The sequence below is a fragment of the Phasianus colchicus genome, chromosome 11 (genome assembly GCF_987193195.1).
Source record: "Phasianus colchicus chromosome 11, bPhaCol1.hap1.1, whole genome shotgun sequence".
NCBI classification, from domain to species: domain Eukaryota; kingdom Metazoa; phylum Chordata; class Aves; order Galliformes; family Phasianidae; genus Phasianus; species Phasianus colchicus.
Window position 1 is genome coordinate 20,265,964 of NC_143446.1, and position 18,643 is coordinate 20,284,606.

Below are 18,643 nucleotides of genomic sequence, written 5' to 3' on the forward strand. Positions count from 1 at the left end.
AAGGCAGGGCTGAGTCAGGAACAGCTACCACCAGCACCATCATCACCGTGCCATCAGTGCACTGCAACACCGCATCTCAGGGTGCGCAAAGAGCTGGGCTGTGCACTACCCTGCACTGGTGTCTGGGCACAGCACAAGAATTTAATGCCCCTAGTTTTGCTGGGAAAAGATACAAGTGGCTCTCAGAAGGAGAGAACTAAAAATCACACAAAAGCATGGTTTCTCTGGCTGCTCAGCACCAGGGCAGGGCTGCACTGATGACAGAACTCCTGCCCTGCAGAGGTCCCTGGGAAAAGCAGCCAGAGGGCCACACTGCGGGCTGCCCAGGGCTCTCTTCAGCTCCAGCAATCCTGCCAGTGCCTTTTGCACAAAGAAACCATTCCCTGAGTAACCCCATACTGACAGGTGCTTGAGCACAGTGGTACCAAAGGGCTCTGCAGTGCATGCACGGCCCCTCCACCCTCACCAAGAAGCTCACAACAAGGCCATTCCTCATGCACAGCCGATTATGCTCATCTTGGAGAACATGATAAAACTGAGCCAACTGCCTAATGCACGGTATTTGGGCAGCAAAACCCTGTTTTTAAACTCTTTTTTTTATATAATTCAATTTGGCACATTAAGTATAGCAACAGCTCAAGGATTTGCTGCTCTGAACATCGAATCACAGCTGAGGAAGCAGCAGCTCCCATCCCAGCAGGTCTCCTCCCAGACTAAAAAGGACGGCAGCACAGCATCAGGCACAGCCCTGCCACAGGCACCCAGCACAGGGACACCAGCAGTGGCTCTGCAGGGAAAGGAGGGGCACAGGAGGCACAGCTGGGAGCTGAAGAGCAGCACATCAGACTGAGCCGTGCTAGCAGGGCTGCAAGGAGGCTGCAATCCAAAACTGAGGCACATCTACTTCTAGATGTAAGAGGGCTGAAGCTCCTGACAGAGGATGTAAAGCTAGATAACCACAGCTTCATCCACCGTTAGGAGTTCCATAAAACATGTCCCCTGGATGCCCTTCTGGCTCCTGGTACAGCTGAGGCACAGTGGCACACGCTGTCACCAGCACAGCCTGTGAGCAGCAGCCACACACACAGCCTGAAGTTGGCACACACCTGCACGAGTGCAGTGCCCTGCAGGGCTGCAGCACAGAGCAATGTCCTTTGGAGGCGCTGAGGGAGAATGTGCTGATGGGCACTGAGAGTGCTGCTGCAGCAAGCAGAACTGAGCTGGCACCCGCCAGCCACGTACATTACAGTTAAGAAGCTCTGTTGTCACACAACTTAAAGAACGCGTAGAAAGTCCTCGTTGTCTGAGCTGTAACCAAATTACCCAGAATCCCAGCTTACCCACCAGGTTCCCCTCTGCTTCTGGAAGCACAAAGCCATGTTCTCGGGGCAGATGCCATTCCTCCAACTCTGCAGTGCCCAAAGGAATCACTTCTAACCAATGTAGAAAGGCACAAAAAGTGCCTCTGCATCAGAACATCAGCACTGATAACTCAAAGTGAAATGTGAAGACTCAGCTGGCACCACAAGCAGCTCCAACCAGAGAAGTCACCTCACTCCTCCTGCCCACGTGAAGGGACAACCCTCAGTTCACATCGTGTCACACAGAGCTGCGTTCACTGGTCTGTGCTGGAATGAGCAGTGACAGCACAACAGGACTGCTTCTGCTTGCAGATCTACAGTGTGCTCTGCTTGCCCCCAGCAGGGGTAGGACTGATTAAGTGGTCATAATCTACTATTCACATCTACTGCTATTTATCTTCTACATTTATTAGTTTAAAATAGGGGCAGTTAAGAACTAGTGCAGCTCTGCCTTCAGCAAACAACACTCCAAAAAATGGTTCTTTGGGGGAATCAAAGTGGGGAAAGTACTGTGCAAACTGGATACAGCACTGTGAGTCTCTGAGGAGGCAATGCGTGACGTGTGGAAAGAAATGCTACTGAGATCCTCCCTGCACACAGAGCTCGTGCTGTAGCCAGCAGTGCCCAACGCTGACACTCAGGGCAGCACCTCGCTGTGTGCCCCAGCACTGAGGCTCTGCACTGTGCTAGCACTGCATGCACTGCTGCCTGGAAGGGAAAGGAGCAGTCACACTATTCCCTGAGAAACACACCAAGTATGGGGGGGGAAAAAAAAAAAAAAAAGACTTCCAACTCTGATTCCCAGCTCCAGAACAAATGGCATTTTCTTACTCTTCTCATCCCTCTTTGATGGAAAATAAATTAGAGGCACAAATAACAACCCTTAGTACTTCCGGCAGCACCTTTCATCTGAAGAGCTCAAAGCTCTTCATACATTAATTCATTAAGTCTCATACCACCCCTACAAGGGCTGGAAATATTGCAGTGCTCAACCGGAGAAACAGTGAGACCTGGGAGGTCACACAGCTCTGCTCAGAGCACAGAGGCAGCCGCATGCATCCTGCCCTGCGCCCAGCACAGCTGCCAGGCTGGGGGCTGCAGAGCAGCAGCTCGGGGTGAGTTGAGGGTCCCTCCCTGCCCGCTCCCCCCAGAGCTCTGGTATGGCAGCTCTGCAGGAACACAAAGTTCTCGTACAGCAAGGCTCCAGCGGTACCAGACCTCACAGAAAATGAAGTGCTTTCTGAAGCACTGATTCATCTCACTGTTTACATAGTTAGAAGATACTTAACTCATTTTAAATCATGAAGTAATGCTTTACTAAGATAATACTGTGCTTGGCCATACCAATGCTGGGTACCAGCACCTACCTCGCACCTGGAACTACCTTCAGGTCTTCAGAGAAGCGGTCCAAGAAAACACAGAGCTCAGTTCATGGCCATGGAGAACAGAACAGCAGCAGTCCTACAGCCACCACGCCTCCCTCAGAGCCATCAGCATGGAAACAAGCCTGGCCACAACAGCACCCCAGCACAGGTACGGGAAGGGCTGGCCATGACAGGGCACTGGGACACACCAGAGGATGCACAGCACAGAGCTGTGTCTGCAGCCCCACAGCCCCAGCACAAGGCCAGCAGCACAGGACGATGCTGAGGGCACAGCAGCAGCACAGCCCAGTGCTGCCCACTGAGCCCTGCGCAGCCCCTCCCCACAACACGAGGACAGCATGCCCGGGAGCAGAGCCAACCGCGCACATCCCCTCCGCAGCCAACCCATGGCCGTGCTCCCTGCAGGACAAGGCTGTGAGCCCACACACGGCCCTGCAGCTCCAACACAACCTCTCCCGAAGGAGTGGCTGTGGCCATCAGGTTCGGTGCCTGAGGGAGCACTGCAGACAGAGCCCCCAGAACCTAATTTGTTCTCAGCCAAACACGGAGCTGTGAGCACACAGGGATGGAGCAGGGGAAGAACGGGGCCCTCTGACTTCCATAACCAACTCTGAAGCACGAGGCTGGATCACCTCCAAGCAATGCTCCCACTCGTAGCACCGCAGAGCGCAGCTCCACGCGGCCCCCTCCAAACCCCGCTATGGTAATTACCTCTGTGGTCCCCAGAGGGGGTTTCTTTAAAGGGTTTCTGACCCACATTTCACTCTGCCCCTTAATCTCCCTATTGCACTCCTCTCCCATGTACACCTTCTTAGCCCTTTGTGCATGTGTGTTGGTTTGGGTTTTTTCCAAGATGAACTCATTGGTAAATTAATCTCCTAAAGGACACTGGGACCTTGAGGCAATTCGTTCACACTACTGGGAAAAGCACAGAAAATGTGGAGAAGGAATTCTTCTCTCCAAGGGAACATCCTGCTGCCTTTTTGTGCCGCGCTAACAAGGTCCATCAGACAAAGGCTGCTCACAGCCCTCAAGCAGCAGAATTTATAGACTGCACGATACTCCAAGCCATAAAACAATCTGCAAGCGGGCTTCATTAACCTAGCAAGACAATTTCAATGTCTGTGGTGTCTGTATGAGGAAATAATCGTTTACTAGGCGCAAACTTAGGAGAAAAAAACACATAGTTTTGCTGTATTATTAAAGCCAAGACAGGCAAAGTTTAAGAAACGAGCGCTGGCTGGCTTCTGTAGTTGAACAGAGCACTCTAAGAACAGCTTAGAAAAAAGCACTGTTATTGGATTATCACAATTTAAGGTATGCTGACAAACAGGGAGTATGGCAGCCTTTATATTCACCACCTGCATATAGAAACAGAATGTGAGTTCACTAAACCAGGGTACTGGTGTGAGAACAAAAGGTGTCAAGCTCCTGAAAGTAAATCGAGTCAGCGCACCCCTCCCCTCCCCTACAGCCACATCAGCCCTGCTTTGAAAAAGATCACACAAACCACATTCTTTTTCTCCCATTCATTCCCTCACTCTGCATGAGACTCAGAACACAGCAGGTCCATCCGGATTCTCATCTGCTGCCATTGCCACCTCCGCAGGGGCAGCCTGCCATGCCACACACTGCCTGCAGGTCACTGCAGAGGAGAATTCTGTTCTTAGCTTGGGCCCCAGCAAACCCTGCTCCTCAGTGCATCAACACCACCGGCTGCAGCCACCCGGGGCACAGCAAAGCACTGCTGCACAGCACCAGTACCTCCTCAGGCCTCAGTTCTCTCCCAGTGGAAGCTGTCCCTAAAGCACATTTCTATTCCCTCGAGTCCCACAGCAGGGCTCTACTGCTAGAGCTACCAGCGACTTTCCCAAACTGCTTCCCAAGCATCACTTGACCTTATTAAGAATAACAATGTCATCAGCATTTTCTAGCGACCAAAACTTTTGACAGTAATTTAACACTCCTAAGAACTCCCTTCCATTACCCATTTGTCTCAGACGCAGCAAAAGCTCCATCCACGCAGACGGTTCAGGGCGATGTCAGGGAGCTGACCCAGCCTGGGGGACCGACTGCCACACCATGCCCTGACCTGGTGATACCCTTTGTGTGAGCACTTCAAATACACAGCTACTGAGCGGAGAGCTCCAGGGGAATGGAAACAGCTTTATCTCCATTCCACATGCAAGGCTACAGAGATCAATTTGGTCATACACTTAATGACAGAAATAAGAACACAGGTGCCTTAATAGAAACACGATTCTTTTGAGGGAAGAGGCAAATGATGTACTTTAAGCCCAAGTCTAATCTGATGCGTCCCCCTATTTTTCTCCTTCCTAAAGAAAGACACAACAAGGCCATTGGACACAGCAGGGCACAGCCCCTCCAAGCGTTTCATCTGCCATCACAGTCAGGTCCTGGGAGCACGGCTCGCCCTCACAGAGCAGCTGGGACCACATCTCTCACCGGAGTGGGAGATTAGCAGAGGCTTTGTTCTAACAGTCTCATTTTGCAGTGCCGCTGAGGGCACAAGAAACATCAAGGCTGTGCCTAATAGACAGCACAGAGCCCTCTGGGATTTGGGGGAAAAGCCACCAAATCAGCTGCTCCAGAGCTCTGCCTGTTTGGATTTACGTACAGACGAAAGGCTGCAGGTGGCAATTCTGCTCAGTGTGAAGGGTGTGCAGGAGCTCCATACCACACGGCCCTGCACAGCACAGCAGCTGTACTGGGCATGAGGGCAAACTCACCTCCTCTGCTCACAGCCTCTGCTGTACCCCATGAAGTACCAGGATGGCACCAGACAGCAGCTGACTGCATCCTGCATGCTCTGACGGTGCCAACCTGGTGTCTGCAAGCAGCACAAGCACTTGAGTGAAAGGCACTATTGCACCATCTCATTCAGTTATTAAGATTAAAATGCTAACTTTAAAGTCACAGCTGAAAACACTTGTTTTCTTCATTTTCCTTTACAGAGATTACAATACGGACAGAAAGCACAACATTGCTGGCTCCAGGGGCATCCAATGGAAAGCATTACATAGGATCCCCTTCTTCTGGAACTTTCTGAAACCTTCTGTGCCATGCTGTGCAAATGTTTTGCAAGAGAAGTCTGTTCAAATGAACTGCTCTCCCTCTGGGGATTTAAAATTAGCACCCACGTACAGCACATGCATCCAGTATTTTGTTTCCGTTGGTGACCAGGATATGTCATTAGGGGAATTTAGTTGCACAGCATCAAAAATGTTTTAGTTAAAGTCCCCTCAAGGGATTTCCTGAGTGTGGAAGAAAAGCCACCTGCTGACTGCAGAGGAAGGGTCAGCACAAGGAAATAAAGTTGGAAGAAACAATATAAACAGCCAGAACTGAACTGGAAACTCATCACCTCTCCAGGAAACCAAAGGCTCAGAACTCCACAAAAAGAAGGTGTTCTTTCATAAAAAACAAAAAACACACAATGAGGGAGAGAAGAGTGTGTGTGAGGAGAGAGAACGGACAACAGGAAGAGAAACTCCTTGGATAAATCAAGGAGTTATCACAGCTCATTGCTTGACTGTTTTCATGTTTGAGTTACTGAGTATTCTTTCTAACATAGCCAAACTCATCTGCAGTGATAAAGAGAATAAGGACATACTAAGAGCATATCTCACCATACCTTAAAATCTTGAAATCCTCAGGGGTTTTGCATCAGACTTACTTTAATTAATGCTTGGAAGTATACATACACATCAGTTGGTAAGTAACACTTCAACACATTTTTGAATTATGCATTCAGTGAATACCAGGCCAGAAGGCCAACCTCACAGGTTGGTGCTCACAGGTCGGACAGTGATCTGCTCACTGAAGCTGCCTTAGCAGGAAGGAACTGTGCAGTGCAATCTATACCGCCGTGAAGACTCCTATTAAAGGAAGAGATAGAAAACTCTTCTCCTGAATCATTTAAAAGCAGCTCATAGGAGCCCCTGACATACACACGTTTTCAATTCCTGTCATTTCCACAAAAGCTGCTCCTGGGAGTTGCTGCCCTGAGGCAATTTCCTGCAAGGAATGTTTCGGATACAACTCAGCAGGAGTCTTTCCTAGCTAGGGAAGCACTTCCATCTGCTTTATTGCCACCAGAGCTAAGGAGTGCTGAGCATCTATCCAAGCTGATAGAAACTGCAGATACACATGGCACAAAGAACAGGTTTCTGTTTTCAACAACAAAAAAAACGCATGTAATTTTTACAAGAGATTATCTATTCCAAATGCAGACCAATGGCTGGGCCGGGAAGAAACCTGAGGACCACCTGGTTCGCCCCAAGGCAAATTCTACTGCAAAAGCTGTCTAAAAAGAAGACTACTGGACTTCGAAAAGCTCCAGCTGCAGGAAACACTGTGTGTGGGAGCCACAGAGGATGAGGCTGTCATTTAATAGTGAAGGAAACACCATTACTGCACGATTCCTAAGCCAAAACCAACATACAGTGACACCCAGACCATAGCCTGCTTGTGATACCACACAAAAGATCCATGGAGCTGGCTCCAAATCTGGGCTCCTCTGCCTGTGCATTCCTGAAGGTACTGCTATGCATGTTGGCTCATACCATGCAGTTAAAACCAAAACTGTTTTTTTTTTTTCTAGACAACAATAACAGAAGCTTCTACATAGCATAAATATAATTACTTTGTTGTGTGACCATCATAAAATTCAGAAGGCTGACTACCATATAGTGACAGCTCCAGTACTGCACATACACACCTACATCAGCTGAGAAGGAAGTCACATGCATGCATACAACTGCAAGGGGGAAAAAATGGGGAAAAATCCAAGCTCACAGCACATTATCAGGCCTCAGATAAGCACATTTTGAAGTCCAAACAAATTCTCCTTCACTACTATTACGTGGTCACAAGTGCATTTAGGAACCAAACCACGTCTAAGATTGAGCTGTGCACTCATCAGTGCCAAGCAGGCAGGATGTATGCAGAGGAGGAAGCACTTACATCAATGAGGTCAGAGACATCGTGGATATAGTATTTACTGACAGCTGCGTTGGTGGCTGCCAGGTTCAGCAGGTAGTCATTCCTGGCTTTAGTACACTTCAGTTTGTTTTCAGAGTATTTGGCTTGTCTCTGAAAAAGCAAAGCAGAGCATTAGAGTATGTATAGGACGTTCCTGTCACAGTCTCTCTTGCTGCAGGGCCCCACAGCGCCCCAGAGCCAAGGTGTGACACATGAATTAATGAAGTTTGGTATCAGGTATGAAAACAGGCATCTTTGCCAGGCTAGAGGGGATCACATCTGAATGTCCCTGGTACAATCAACCAATGCACAATAAGCACATTCTGCTCAGATGTATCTAGAGCATCCCAACCACAGCTGTCCTTCCTTTATCTGTACATTCATGGAAGTTTTGGCAACAATCACAACTGGAGGGCCAAATTTTCCTCCCAGATATGCTGACATGCATCTGGATTTACTCCAGGTTTAAGCAGCTGTATCAAAGTGGAATCTGGCCCAGAGGCCCAAACTACAAAATTAAGAACAGTACCCAGAATTCAAAACTGCAATAGCAGATGTGCTTGGATTTGGGGCATTTGCTCAGGAAGATCACTAGCCTGAAGGTTTAGCATAGAAGATAAACCCTTCCCAGAGGTCTGCTGCATGACAGTGCCCCAGTGCTGGGCCAACATACACACTTAAGAAGCTATTGTTATTCTCAGAATTTAACAGAAGAATTAAACAGTTTTAAAGATTCCAACATCCAGGGAGAAGCTGAAGCTAGAGTGGTGTTACATGTTTTGATTAGCAAAGCCATCCCAGGGCTGCACCTTAAATCCCAGGCAGCCTGTACAGGAAAAGCATTTATCTTATATATCCAACACATTTTTATTCTGTCTCAAGGTACCCTGAGTTCACTGTCAACAGCAAAACACACGAGTGCAGTTACAATACGCTTCCTAATGCCTTCCAGGGAGACAGGAGCAGCTGCACAGAAGTGAAATGGATCAGAGCTAAGCTCCCACTGCACAGGCAGCCCCAGACAGCCCTGGGCTCCAGCCTGGCTCCTCACCCCATGCACCCACCTTCTCCTTCATCTTCTCAATCTTTTTGACGGAGCTCCGCCGCTGCGGCCGCTCCTCGTGCCGCAGAAGGTTCACGCTGACATCCCCCGACTTGTTGAACTGCTTTTCCTCCTGCTTCTCTGCCTCCTTCAGCTTGCTCTCAGCACTGATGCTTTCTGCATGATACATGTGGTAGGTCTTCATCACCTGAGGGAACAAGACTGAGTGAGACAGCTGCTCCACAGCCAGGAGGCACCAATGCGCGAGGGTAGAACAGCTGCGGCAGTGGGAAGCTCAGTCCTGGCTGTGCCAAGGCTGCCTGAGGCTACTATGGCATTAAGAAACAAAAAGGTGGGAAGAAAAAGCCCCATAACAAGTCCTGTTTTGAAACAGCACAGCGCTGGCATTAGAATCACTATGCACTGCTTCCCCACTGCAGCAAGAGCAGACAGCCATGCCTCCAGCACGCACTGTGTTAGTGGTTCATCTTCCTACAGGGAGATGAGAAATGTCCTCCAGTGCTCTGCAGATGGGACTGGGGTGTCCACAATAAGAGACTGCAAAGAGAACATGATCAGCCTGATACCACTTTGAACCCAATCCCTCTCTTCCTGCAACTGAACTTGCTAAACCAACAGTGTAACAGAGCACATCCCTTGCCATCCCAACCACAGATCTCAGCTTGAAGGTGGAGGAGCTGCAAGTTCAGGCCGAAATGGAGTTTTTCGCCCATCACCCCTGAATTCCCATCTCACTGCTGCCATAAGCACAGTCAATGACAGGTAGAGTGCAGCAACATCTCTTCCTCTGAACCCAACGTCACCACCAGGGACTGGACACACAGCACTGATCTGCTGCCAGGAAAACTCACAGCCTCCACTGCAGCATTTTCTTTTGGATACAGAAGCCCAAAGGGCACAGTTGTGATCATTCTAATAGAGCTGGCAAGGGGAACACATCTGCTCTTCTCTCTTTATGCCTTCAGTCACACTGTCCCCTTTTATCATTTCCCCTCAGGAGCTGGATGTCTCAGTTCACATTGCCCTGACAAGGCAGAGGGCTGGCTTCTCACTGAAGATCAGAGCTCTGGCAGAACACCCAGGCACTGGCAGCACGGGGCTGGGACAGCCCAGAAAGAGCTGCAACAGAATTCCCCTGAAATAGCTTAGGTTAAGCACAGCTCCAGGTAGCAGGTACATGAACACTGAGCCTACTGCCCTCCAACTGCTGCAAGGAAGTCTTCACGAATCCCTGGGATTTATTTTGGCAGCTACAAGGAACAGCAAGCAAAGGCTCCTGCCCTGTTTCTGAGATGGCCTGCTTCAAAAGTCTACATGTTTGAACCACGTATTTCAAACTGCAGTTTCTGCAGTGAGCACCACAGCATGCACACAGAACAGACGCTCCCTAGGCTGAAATGTATTTAGTTGCTTTGGCAAAGCTGGAGACACTGAACTGCAGGAACCTGTAAAAAAACCAAACCTACACAGTTTCCGCACACTGATCAGAATTACCCTCTCAAGGCCTTAAAAAGCAGCCCAACCTGGCACGTGTCCTACAGATACATGGCTTGGCCACAGGTAGGACAAACACTTTCCCTGTGCTGCCTGCACATGGGTGACATTTCACAAGAACAAGCTCTGTGCCCATAGGTCCTTGTTCTACACCTGGTTCTGTCAGCAGCCAGGGTTATGGGGGTGCAGCTCCTCGCTGCACAGCCTGCTGCCACGAACACAGCAGCTCAGCCCTGAGATGTCCCAGAACAACACAAGCACTCAGGCATGCAACCAGGCCTCTTCTACCTGAAATCTCAAGGACAGGAGATTAGGGACTGGAGGTGAGCTGGTCTGTACTGAGGGGACTTAAGGCAATCCTGTGTGCCTTGTAAGGCCCAACTTTTCACTCGTGTTTCTCTGTAACTTCTGAAATAAGCGTGCCTCCCCCCACTCTCCCAGCAGGATGATGTAACTGGCCTGACATCTTAGCAGCAAGGTCAGCTCAAAGAAACTGCAGAACTCCTCCAGCCATTCCAGTCTGTCTGACCATTCAGACACCTCTGCTCTGCAAGTGGGAGCAAAGCAGTAAACACAGTGCTCTCTCTGTTCTTGTGGAAACAAGTTTTGCCACAGAATCAAAGAGGACTAAAATTACAGTGTTTTCCTTGCAGTTTCTAACCTTACAGTTCAGCCCCCAGAATGCTTCTGATGCTCACAGACCCAATGGTGTCCCTCAGATGATGCTCCTGTCCCAGGGTCGTGTTCTGAGTATGCTGCTCCACAGGCACCAAGGCCAATCCAGCCCTTTTTATTTTCTACTTGCTATGCATCTGCCTTGCTGGCGCTGTAATTAATCTTAATTAGTCACTGTCACTAATGCAGCTTGTGACATTCAACCATCAACAATGCAATCCCAGATCTCTCGCAGGCTTTTTATCCAACCTGGCTGCCCACCCACACTGCAGGTCTCACAAAAGCTGTCCTTCAACAACCAATGCAGAAACCAACCTGTAAAGAGCAGTTCTGTGCCAGAAATTCCAAGTGGTATCACTCACACTCTGTAGCTTAGGTCTATTTTTCAAAAAAGTGGAATAAAATGGTTGTTTAGGTACAAACCTTCTGCTGCGTCATTTGTGTAACAGAAGCATACAGAAAGGAAGAAAGCAAATACATCATCTCCTTTTTCCAGCAGAAAATGTTACACTGCATCAATGATCCTAAAATGCAAAATTAAAACAAAATCTGTGGGGCAAAAGCCAGAAGCAGCACAAAGACTTTTACTATGGCAACCTACAGGCAGGGAGATGTCCAGAGTAACAGCACTGACTTCAGCCAGGGCAGCGGAACCAAAGCGCACCTCTGAGCAGGGAGGTGGAGCAGAGCACACCCAGACCAGCGCCCTGTGAATGTGTGCTCAGCCAGAACCCTCCAGCCAGCACAACACCAGCAGGTCAAGTTCCAGTCACAGATCAGCTATGCCAGCTCAGAGTACAGCCTAGCAGCCATCAGTGCCTGGCCAAAAGCACCAGCCAAGAGAATGTCAAGAAAGGTCTGAAGGCAGCACTGTGCACAGGGCACAACAGGTGAGGGCCTCGCAGGCACCAGAGCCACACTGCAACACACCCAAAACATCTCATCTACAAACATGTGGATGGCACCATCCACTGCCTGATGAAGACACCGAAGCTCTTCACCACAAGACAAATGGAAATTCTCCTCCACTTCATCAAAGCAATGAGTGAAATGTTCCTAATGAACAGAACACAAGGCTGGAGTGCAGCAAGGCACAGGGCGAGAGCCCCCCCGAGGTGTCTGCAGCGCCTGATAGACATTTTGCTCTGACAGTCACACTGCTGTGCTCCTACACTGCACACAGCATGAGAGCCAGGGGTCCATGCTTACCGTGTACAGCTCGTTGGTGACTTTCAGGAGTTCTTCATGCATCTGTAAGCCAATTTCCTTACTCTGGAAGACAAAAAGAATAAGAATTGACACTCGTGCTCATATTGTGCATTTCTGAAAGCAAAATACATTTTGCAGGGGAGAGTAAAACCACAGGACTTTCAAATATTCCACACACACCTCTCTCAATCCTCTCCTGCAAGCACATTTCCCAGGCCCACCACCATGGCAACAGAGCCCTGCAGGGCCAGCAGTCAGCAGCAAGCCACCAGTGTGTGCACGGGGAGATTTGGGACCTTGGCACCCAATGGTGTCATGAGACAGAGCAGGAAAACAGGGCCCACAGGAGTGCCCAGCCCCAGGGAGGTGAGCTGAGCTGACAGCCTTGCCCAACTCATCAAGCAGAGGCAAACAGCGGCATGAAGCAATCATAGAATGGCTTGGGAAGGAAGGAACCTCAAGGATCACGGATCTCCAACCACCTGCCACACGCAGAGCCACCAACCTCCCCATTTAATGCTAGACCAGGTTGCCCAGGGCCCCATCCAACCTGGCCTTGAACACCTCCAGGGATGGACGGGGCATCCACAGCCTCTCTGGGCAGCTGTTCCAGCACCTCATCACCCTCATAGTAAAGAACTTAAGCAGTAAGAAGCAATGGAGGAGCACTGCCTCTGCAGAAGTACGCAGCCCACAAACAGCTAAGCTGGCCAGGAAGCAGGAATTGTTTTCCTCTGCCTTTGTAAACTGCATGGCGAACCCAAGTGCAGTGAAGCACGAAGCATCTGTTCCAGGCCTCCCAGCTCCCGTGTCCAAGAGAGCCCTGGTCATCTCCTGGAAATGCGTTCACACCCATTCCACAGAGAACAAAACATAGCAACATATTTAGGCTGCTGATATCTAGCTGCATTTTTCACATTGCTATCGTGCCTGCAGGGTTTTCCTTTCCTTCTTTCATTTCTCAGTGCAGTGGGTGGACCTTAGCAGCACAGCTGGGTTTGGAAATGCCTTTTCTTCATGCCTTGTGCCCCCAGAGATCTGCCCGCACCACTCCTCTGCCTGTCACAAGGCTTTTCCTCTCTTTGCTCTGCAGCAGAGTTAAAAAACAAAAAACGGCACATTTTAATTACAGATATTATTTTTAAAAATGAAATGGCTTTACAGCATGAGAAATGCCCCAGGGGCCTTATTTACAACACTGCACACTGTCTAAAGTCCTTCCTGCTCCAGAAGCTGCAAAGACAGCATCAATGGGGCTGCCAGCCCACAGCTGGGCTCCATTTTTTCCATCTTTAAACATTAAAACCAAAATACAGATGGCCTCCTCTTCCAGTCTGCCCATGACAGCGACATTCAGAAACAAGGGAAAACAAAATGCTGCTTTAATTTGCTACAAATCCTTAATAAAACAGAATGCATAAACACAAACACACACAGCACAGCAAATCCTCATGCTGTTTTGGAACTGCTGCACTTTTACTTGAGGTCTGTGCTGGTCCATGCATCACCCAATCCAAGCTTCCAAGGCGATAACGCCGACCAGCACACACCATTCTGTTATCATCGTGCAGCAGCCCAGGATGGAGCTGGAATTCCAGCAGCTTACAGGGAACACCACATGGGCTGACAGTGTGCCCTGCTCCACACACAGGCTGCAGCCGGCAGGGAAGCAGGGCTGCCCCACAGCCAGAGCAGTGCATCACAGCTCGACTGCCTATTTTTCAACAAAACCCCATAATTGAATGTGGTTGAGTGCTGCACTCTCCTCCCAGAGCCACGTCAGCACTACGCTGCTAACTAACTGCCCTGTTAAAATAAAAGCAAACACCTGTGGGTACCCTAACTGCCTCTATTCCCATTCCTCAGCAGTAGCATCACCTGCTACTCTACTTTGATTTGACAGGTTTATTACAGATACCTGCTGCCAGATGGCCAACTCTGCGCTTCAGAATAAGAATTATCAGGACTTCTCAGCCCAAATACTTCACGTTTTGCTGTCACAGCAGCCATAAGCCAGCATCCCTGCTCTGCCCTCAGTGCTCGCTGTCACTGCTCCGACCTGAGCCAGCCACGGCATTGTGAAATGACCGCACCACAGTTACATAATAAAGTTTCCAATTTCACAACCACAACAGTCAAACTTCAGCAAGCTCAGGATAAAGATGTGAGCTTCGAAGCCCACGGCCTCTTCCTCTCCCTCCCCTTCTGCTGAGCCCATCTACCACTTGCGGTGCTGCACGCCCTGCAGAACGGAGCAGAGCAGCAGCACCCAGTGAGCTCCACCCAAACCCAGCAGTGGGTGCTGTGCAGCTGCACGGCTGCTGCTCTCTGCCTCCCCTGTAATTATACCACAAATCTCTCCGTGGAATCTTCTTGGCTAGGAAACATTAATTATAACTTGAAGATATGTTTAAACTAAGTATAGATTCCCCTTCAAAACACAAAACAAAGACAGCAAGTTAAAAAAAAAAAAAAAGCAGTTTATTTCAGATTTCCTCCAGTAATTCCATGCATCTTGCATATAAAGCAAAACCATCCCATTGGCTTACTGGCTGAGTGACAGCACAGAATTCTCATGAAAGCCAAGTTGGACCCCAAGTCCCAAGCCTGCAGGAGATGAGGGCAGGGGCACTCAGCAATTCCAGCTGCCCCTCTTCTGCAGGAACTAGAGCCCGGGTTCCAAAGCGAGCTCTTCCCAAAGCCAATGGCCCAGAGCCAGCGGTAGCCACCGTCCTTGCTTTCTTGTGCAGCCCAGGGGGAGCCCACACAGCCACCATTTTCAAAGCTAATTTTAGACATTTAAATAGAGCACAAAGAAATGGCTCGGTTGCTGTTCACATGAGTCTCATTGCCATTGAGGGACCACAGGTGTGCACTGTGTTTACAGACCTATTTCTGTGCAGACAGTACCCAAGAGCCCTGCAGCCAACCGATGGGGACCAGGGTGAGCAGCACTTGGCCCAATAGCATCAGAGCCTCTTCCAGTAGCATCACAGACTCGGGCAGGTGAGAGCTGACAGATTCACCTGCCCCAGTCCTGCTGTCTGCCCTTTCTGTAATAGAAAACTGGTGTTTAAATACTGCAGACAAAGCCAAAATGCCATGCAGTGTCTGAACTGCCTGGCACCATTCACCAACACAAGTCCCCACTTTAGCTGCTGCTTTATGCCCATTACTTCCACCAAAGGAGTTCTCAGTAAATCAGCAGTAACTTTGGCTTTGCAGGTTTGTCCAAATTCCTGTGCTGAAGACAAAGTAGCAGGAAGAAGCAACACAACTGCCAGCAACAAAGAGCTCTTGTTTAAGGAAACAGAAAGGAGCTTCCTTCCAGACAGACACCACTTCATTAAACCTCCGGCTGGAGCCTGCAGTGTAGGACACAAACACACTGCCACAGTGCGTAATGACAGCCCAGCCTGGGAGCACTGCAGCACAGTTCAGACAAGCAGCGCTACCTCAGCAATGTGTCCCTGCATCAATGTTCTCTGCTCTGTTTCCAGCAATTCCTTTATACATGCTCTGGCTCTACGAAGGTTCTCAGGGAGGAGGAGTTTCAATCCCAGCTGCAGAATATCCCTCGTGTTCCATTCCACCAAACCTCATCAAAACCCTAAATGCCACCAGCATTGTCCTGAAAGCCAGCCCTCACCGAGTCCAGCACAGCCCTCTGCAATGTGCAGCACAGCCTCGTTCCCCCAGGGCTGCAGGCTCTTCTTCCCCTACTTCACAGTGCTCTGCAATATCAAAAAGCAGCGGACAATGAGAGGAGGGTTTGCATTTTTCCCTGCAAGGCTTCCTTCTTACTTTCAAAGCTAAGAAGTCATCACTTATGAAGCCAAGAGGAAGCAATCCAGCTGTGGAAAACATGGAAGGGACACAGCAGCCCCGGCAGCTGCTGGAAGGGCCGCGGGGCACTGGGGTGCAGCGTGGGAGAGTGGAGCTGAGTGAGGCACAGAGCAGCCTGGGGAGATCAGCTCAGCACCTTCATTGGCAAATTACCATGGCAGTGATCAATTGCTTCTCAGTTATGCACATCCTCACACCCCAGATATTATGTAGCTGCTGCTTCGCAGCAATTGTTTACATTTACATAATGAAAGCACAAAACAAAACCTTCCAGTTCCTCCATGTACCCGCAGCATGTCACAATCCATTAATGAAGTCTAGATGGGAGGAATTAAAAGCGACATCTCTGGAAAAAAATGTTACCTTAATTTACCATCAGAGAGCAATCTGCAGCAAAACCAAGCAGCTGAACCACAACTGTGGCTGCCTTTAACCCTTCGGAGCTGGCTTGCTTGTCCTGCACCCACGGGACAGTGTCACCAGCAGTGCCTGATGATCTTTACTCATACTCAAAACCAGATCAGATGAAATACTGAAGGACGCCTGCTCTGCGCAATCTAGCACCAGCTGCAGACTTGATGTCTAAGAAGCCTTTTATCAGGATGCTCTTACTCCCACAGACATACTTTTCCCCCAAGCACTGCTACAGAACACAGCCCCAGATTCTGCTTCGAACACAGTATGTAATAGGTTAAAAAAACCAACCTTGCAGGGGGCTTGGAATGAGACGATCTTTAAGGTCCTTTCCTACCTAAGCCACTGTATGATTCCCCCAAAAGTCAACCTCCCTAACCCCGTTAAGGACAAACGATGACATAAAACACAGCCTTTTGGTGACTGAGCTGATAACTACCCCCAGGGACACACGTGTTCTGCTACAATTTAAGCCTCCAGGGACAAATGCAAGTGAAATCACAGATCCCCAGGACTCAATTGCAAAGCTTCCCTCTGATTAAAAGCAGGCCCTGGCTTTGGCAGGCTGCAGACAGAGCTGCTGCTATTTCACCTCTCTGGGCAGAAGATGGGGGAGGAAGAAGTAAAGAGCAACAATTTCTATACAATGTAAGGAGATGGAGGAAAAACAAACACTAAGAAATAATCCTGCTGAAAGGATGAAATACTTCATCTTGACCTGGTTGAAGACTGAATTACTACAAGAAAAATACTTGCAACATCCGTGCCCTCATTTGAGTGGTGACTGGATTTGCCCTGTGGTTTCCAGTGATGCACACCACCGCAGCAGAAGGACAGACTCAGTGTATGGCTCAAAACTGAGTTTGGAGTAACATGAAAATGGGAGGGAGATTTTGACAGCTTAGAATTAACCAGGACTGGAAAAGGGATGACATCTCACATCAGAACAAGTCCAAACCCACCCTTGCGGCTTAATTTCTAGGTCAGATCTGTAAAGAGGAGGAAACTAGTCATAAAAATATCGCATTTCATTTACTCTCCAGCTGGGCTAAAATTTCAAGATAACCAGACTTCAGAATTCTCCTCCTGTGTGGAGTCATCCCACAGGACTTGCCCTGCTCCTTTAACTGCAATTCTCCACCCACCCACTGAAAACAAGTTACAGAAATTAAGCGTGTTGGAGCGATGGCCCCAGTGGAGGGCCCAGGCAGTGTGGGAGCCCCAGGAGCTGCAGGCCACGAGCCCAGAGCCCAGGCTTGTGCCCCACTGCCACCAGCAGCTGCTGATGGGGACAACTCCTTCACAAGTCTTTCTCACCGCCTTAGGACTCAGGTTACCCACACGGCTTCCAAAAATATAACATTATAACATGACGCAACAGATGTAATATCACCCATAATAATGCAAATGCGATAAAATATATGTAGTTATAACATTGTAAAAAGTCTTTCCTTTCCACCATCTCCTTTCAGCAGACTCTGTCAGCTTGCTGCTTGTCCTTTTTCCAAATGATTACAAACTCTGCTAAAATTGCCCTTCCTCTAGTTCTGCCTTTAATCAGTCACTCATGCAGAAAACAAATGCTCTTCCTTATTCCTCAACAGCTTTTTTTCAAGCACTTCAGCAAGAGCCTTTTCTAAAGGCTGTAAGACACTGAAGATACCATGCCAACCTGCTCTCGTGACCACTGACTCCCAAAAACACTTTCACCAGGCTTCCAAGTCATGACTTTCCTCTTCAGAAAGCCACACTCGCTCCCCCTGGTTGTACTTGGCTGTACATCTGTTTAATCCTGCTCTTTACTGAAGTTTCAACCAACCAGTCTGTTTTTAAAGTCAGATTGCTATTCTGCTCTCTGAAGCCTTCCAGAAGTCTTTAAACAAAAAAAGAAGTCATCACATTTTCCACCCTTCGCTCCTCCAGCACCAATGCCAGTTTCAGCATTAGGTCACACGTCACTGCTAGTCACCTCAGAACTTTATCTCTCATTTCTTTAAAACTCTTGAACAAAGAGTATCTGGAAAGAATCCTAAGCAACAGGCCCTTGTGTTGGTTTGCTCTAAAACATCCACTGGTGCTTCAGCTGGGTGAGGTTCCTACAGCTGGTGCTGCTTCCCTGCCCCCAAGCAGATCTCCACGCATTTCCATCCCAGGCACCCAGATGAAGCCAGGCAGCCTTTGGCTGTTACCTC

The 18,643-nt window shown here is 49.1% G+C and overlaps 1 protein-coding gene across 2 annotated transcripts in view; it reads right to left on the reverse strand.

Annotated features, from left to right (window-relative positions):
• The window catches only part of SRGAP3 (SLIT-ROBO Rho GTPase activating protein 3), a 70,141-nt gene that overhangs the window by 22,716 nt on the left and 28,782 nt on the right, over nucleotides 1-18,643 (reverse strand). For both annotated transcript variants that reach the window (XM_090148499.1, XM_031605362.2), the window contains exons 4-6: nucleotides 12,192-12,254; nucleotides 8,815-9,000; nucleotides 7,733-7,861 (exon numbers count right to left, since the gene is read on the reverse strand). In XM_090148499.1, the coding sequence (XP_090004625.1) occupies nucleotides 7,733-7,861; nucleotides 8,815-9,000; nucleotides 12,192-12,254 (378 nt within the window). The remainder of the gene's footprint in view (nucleotides 1-7,732; nucleotides 7,862-8,814; nucleotides 9,001-12,191; nucleotides 12,255-18,643) is intronic.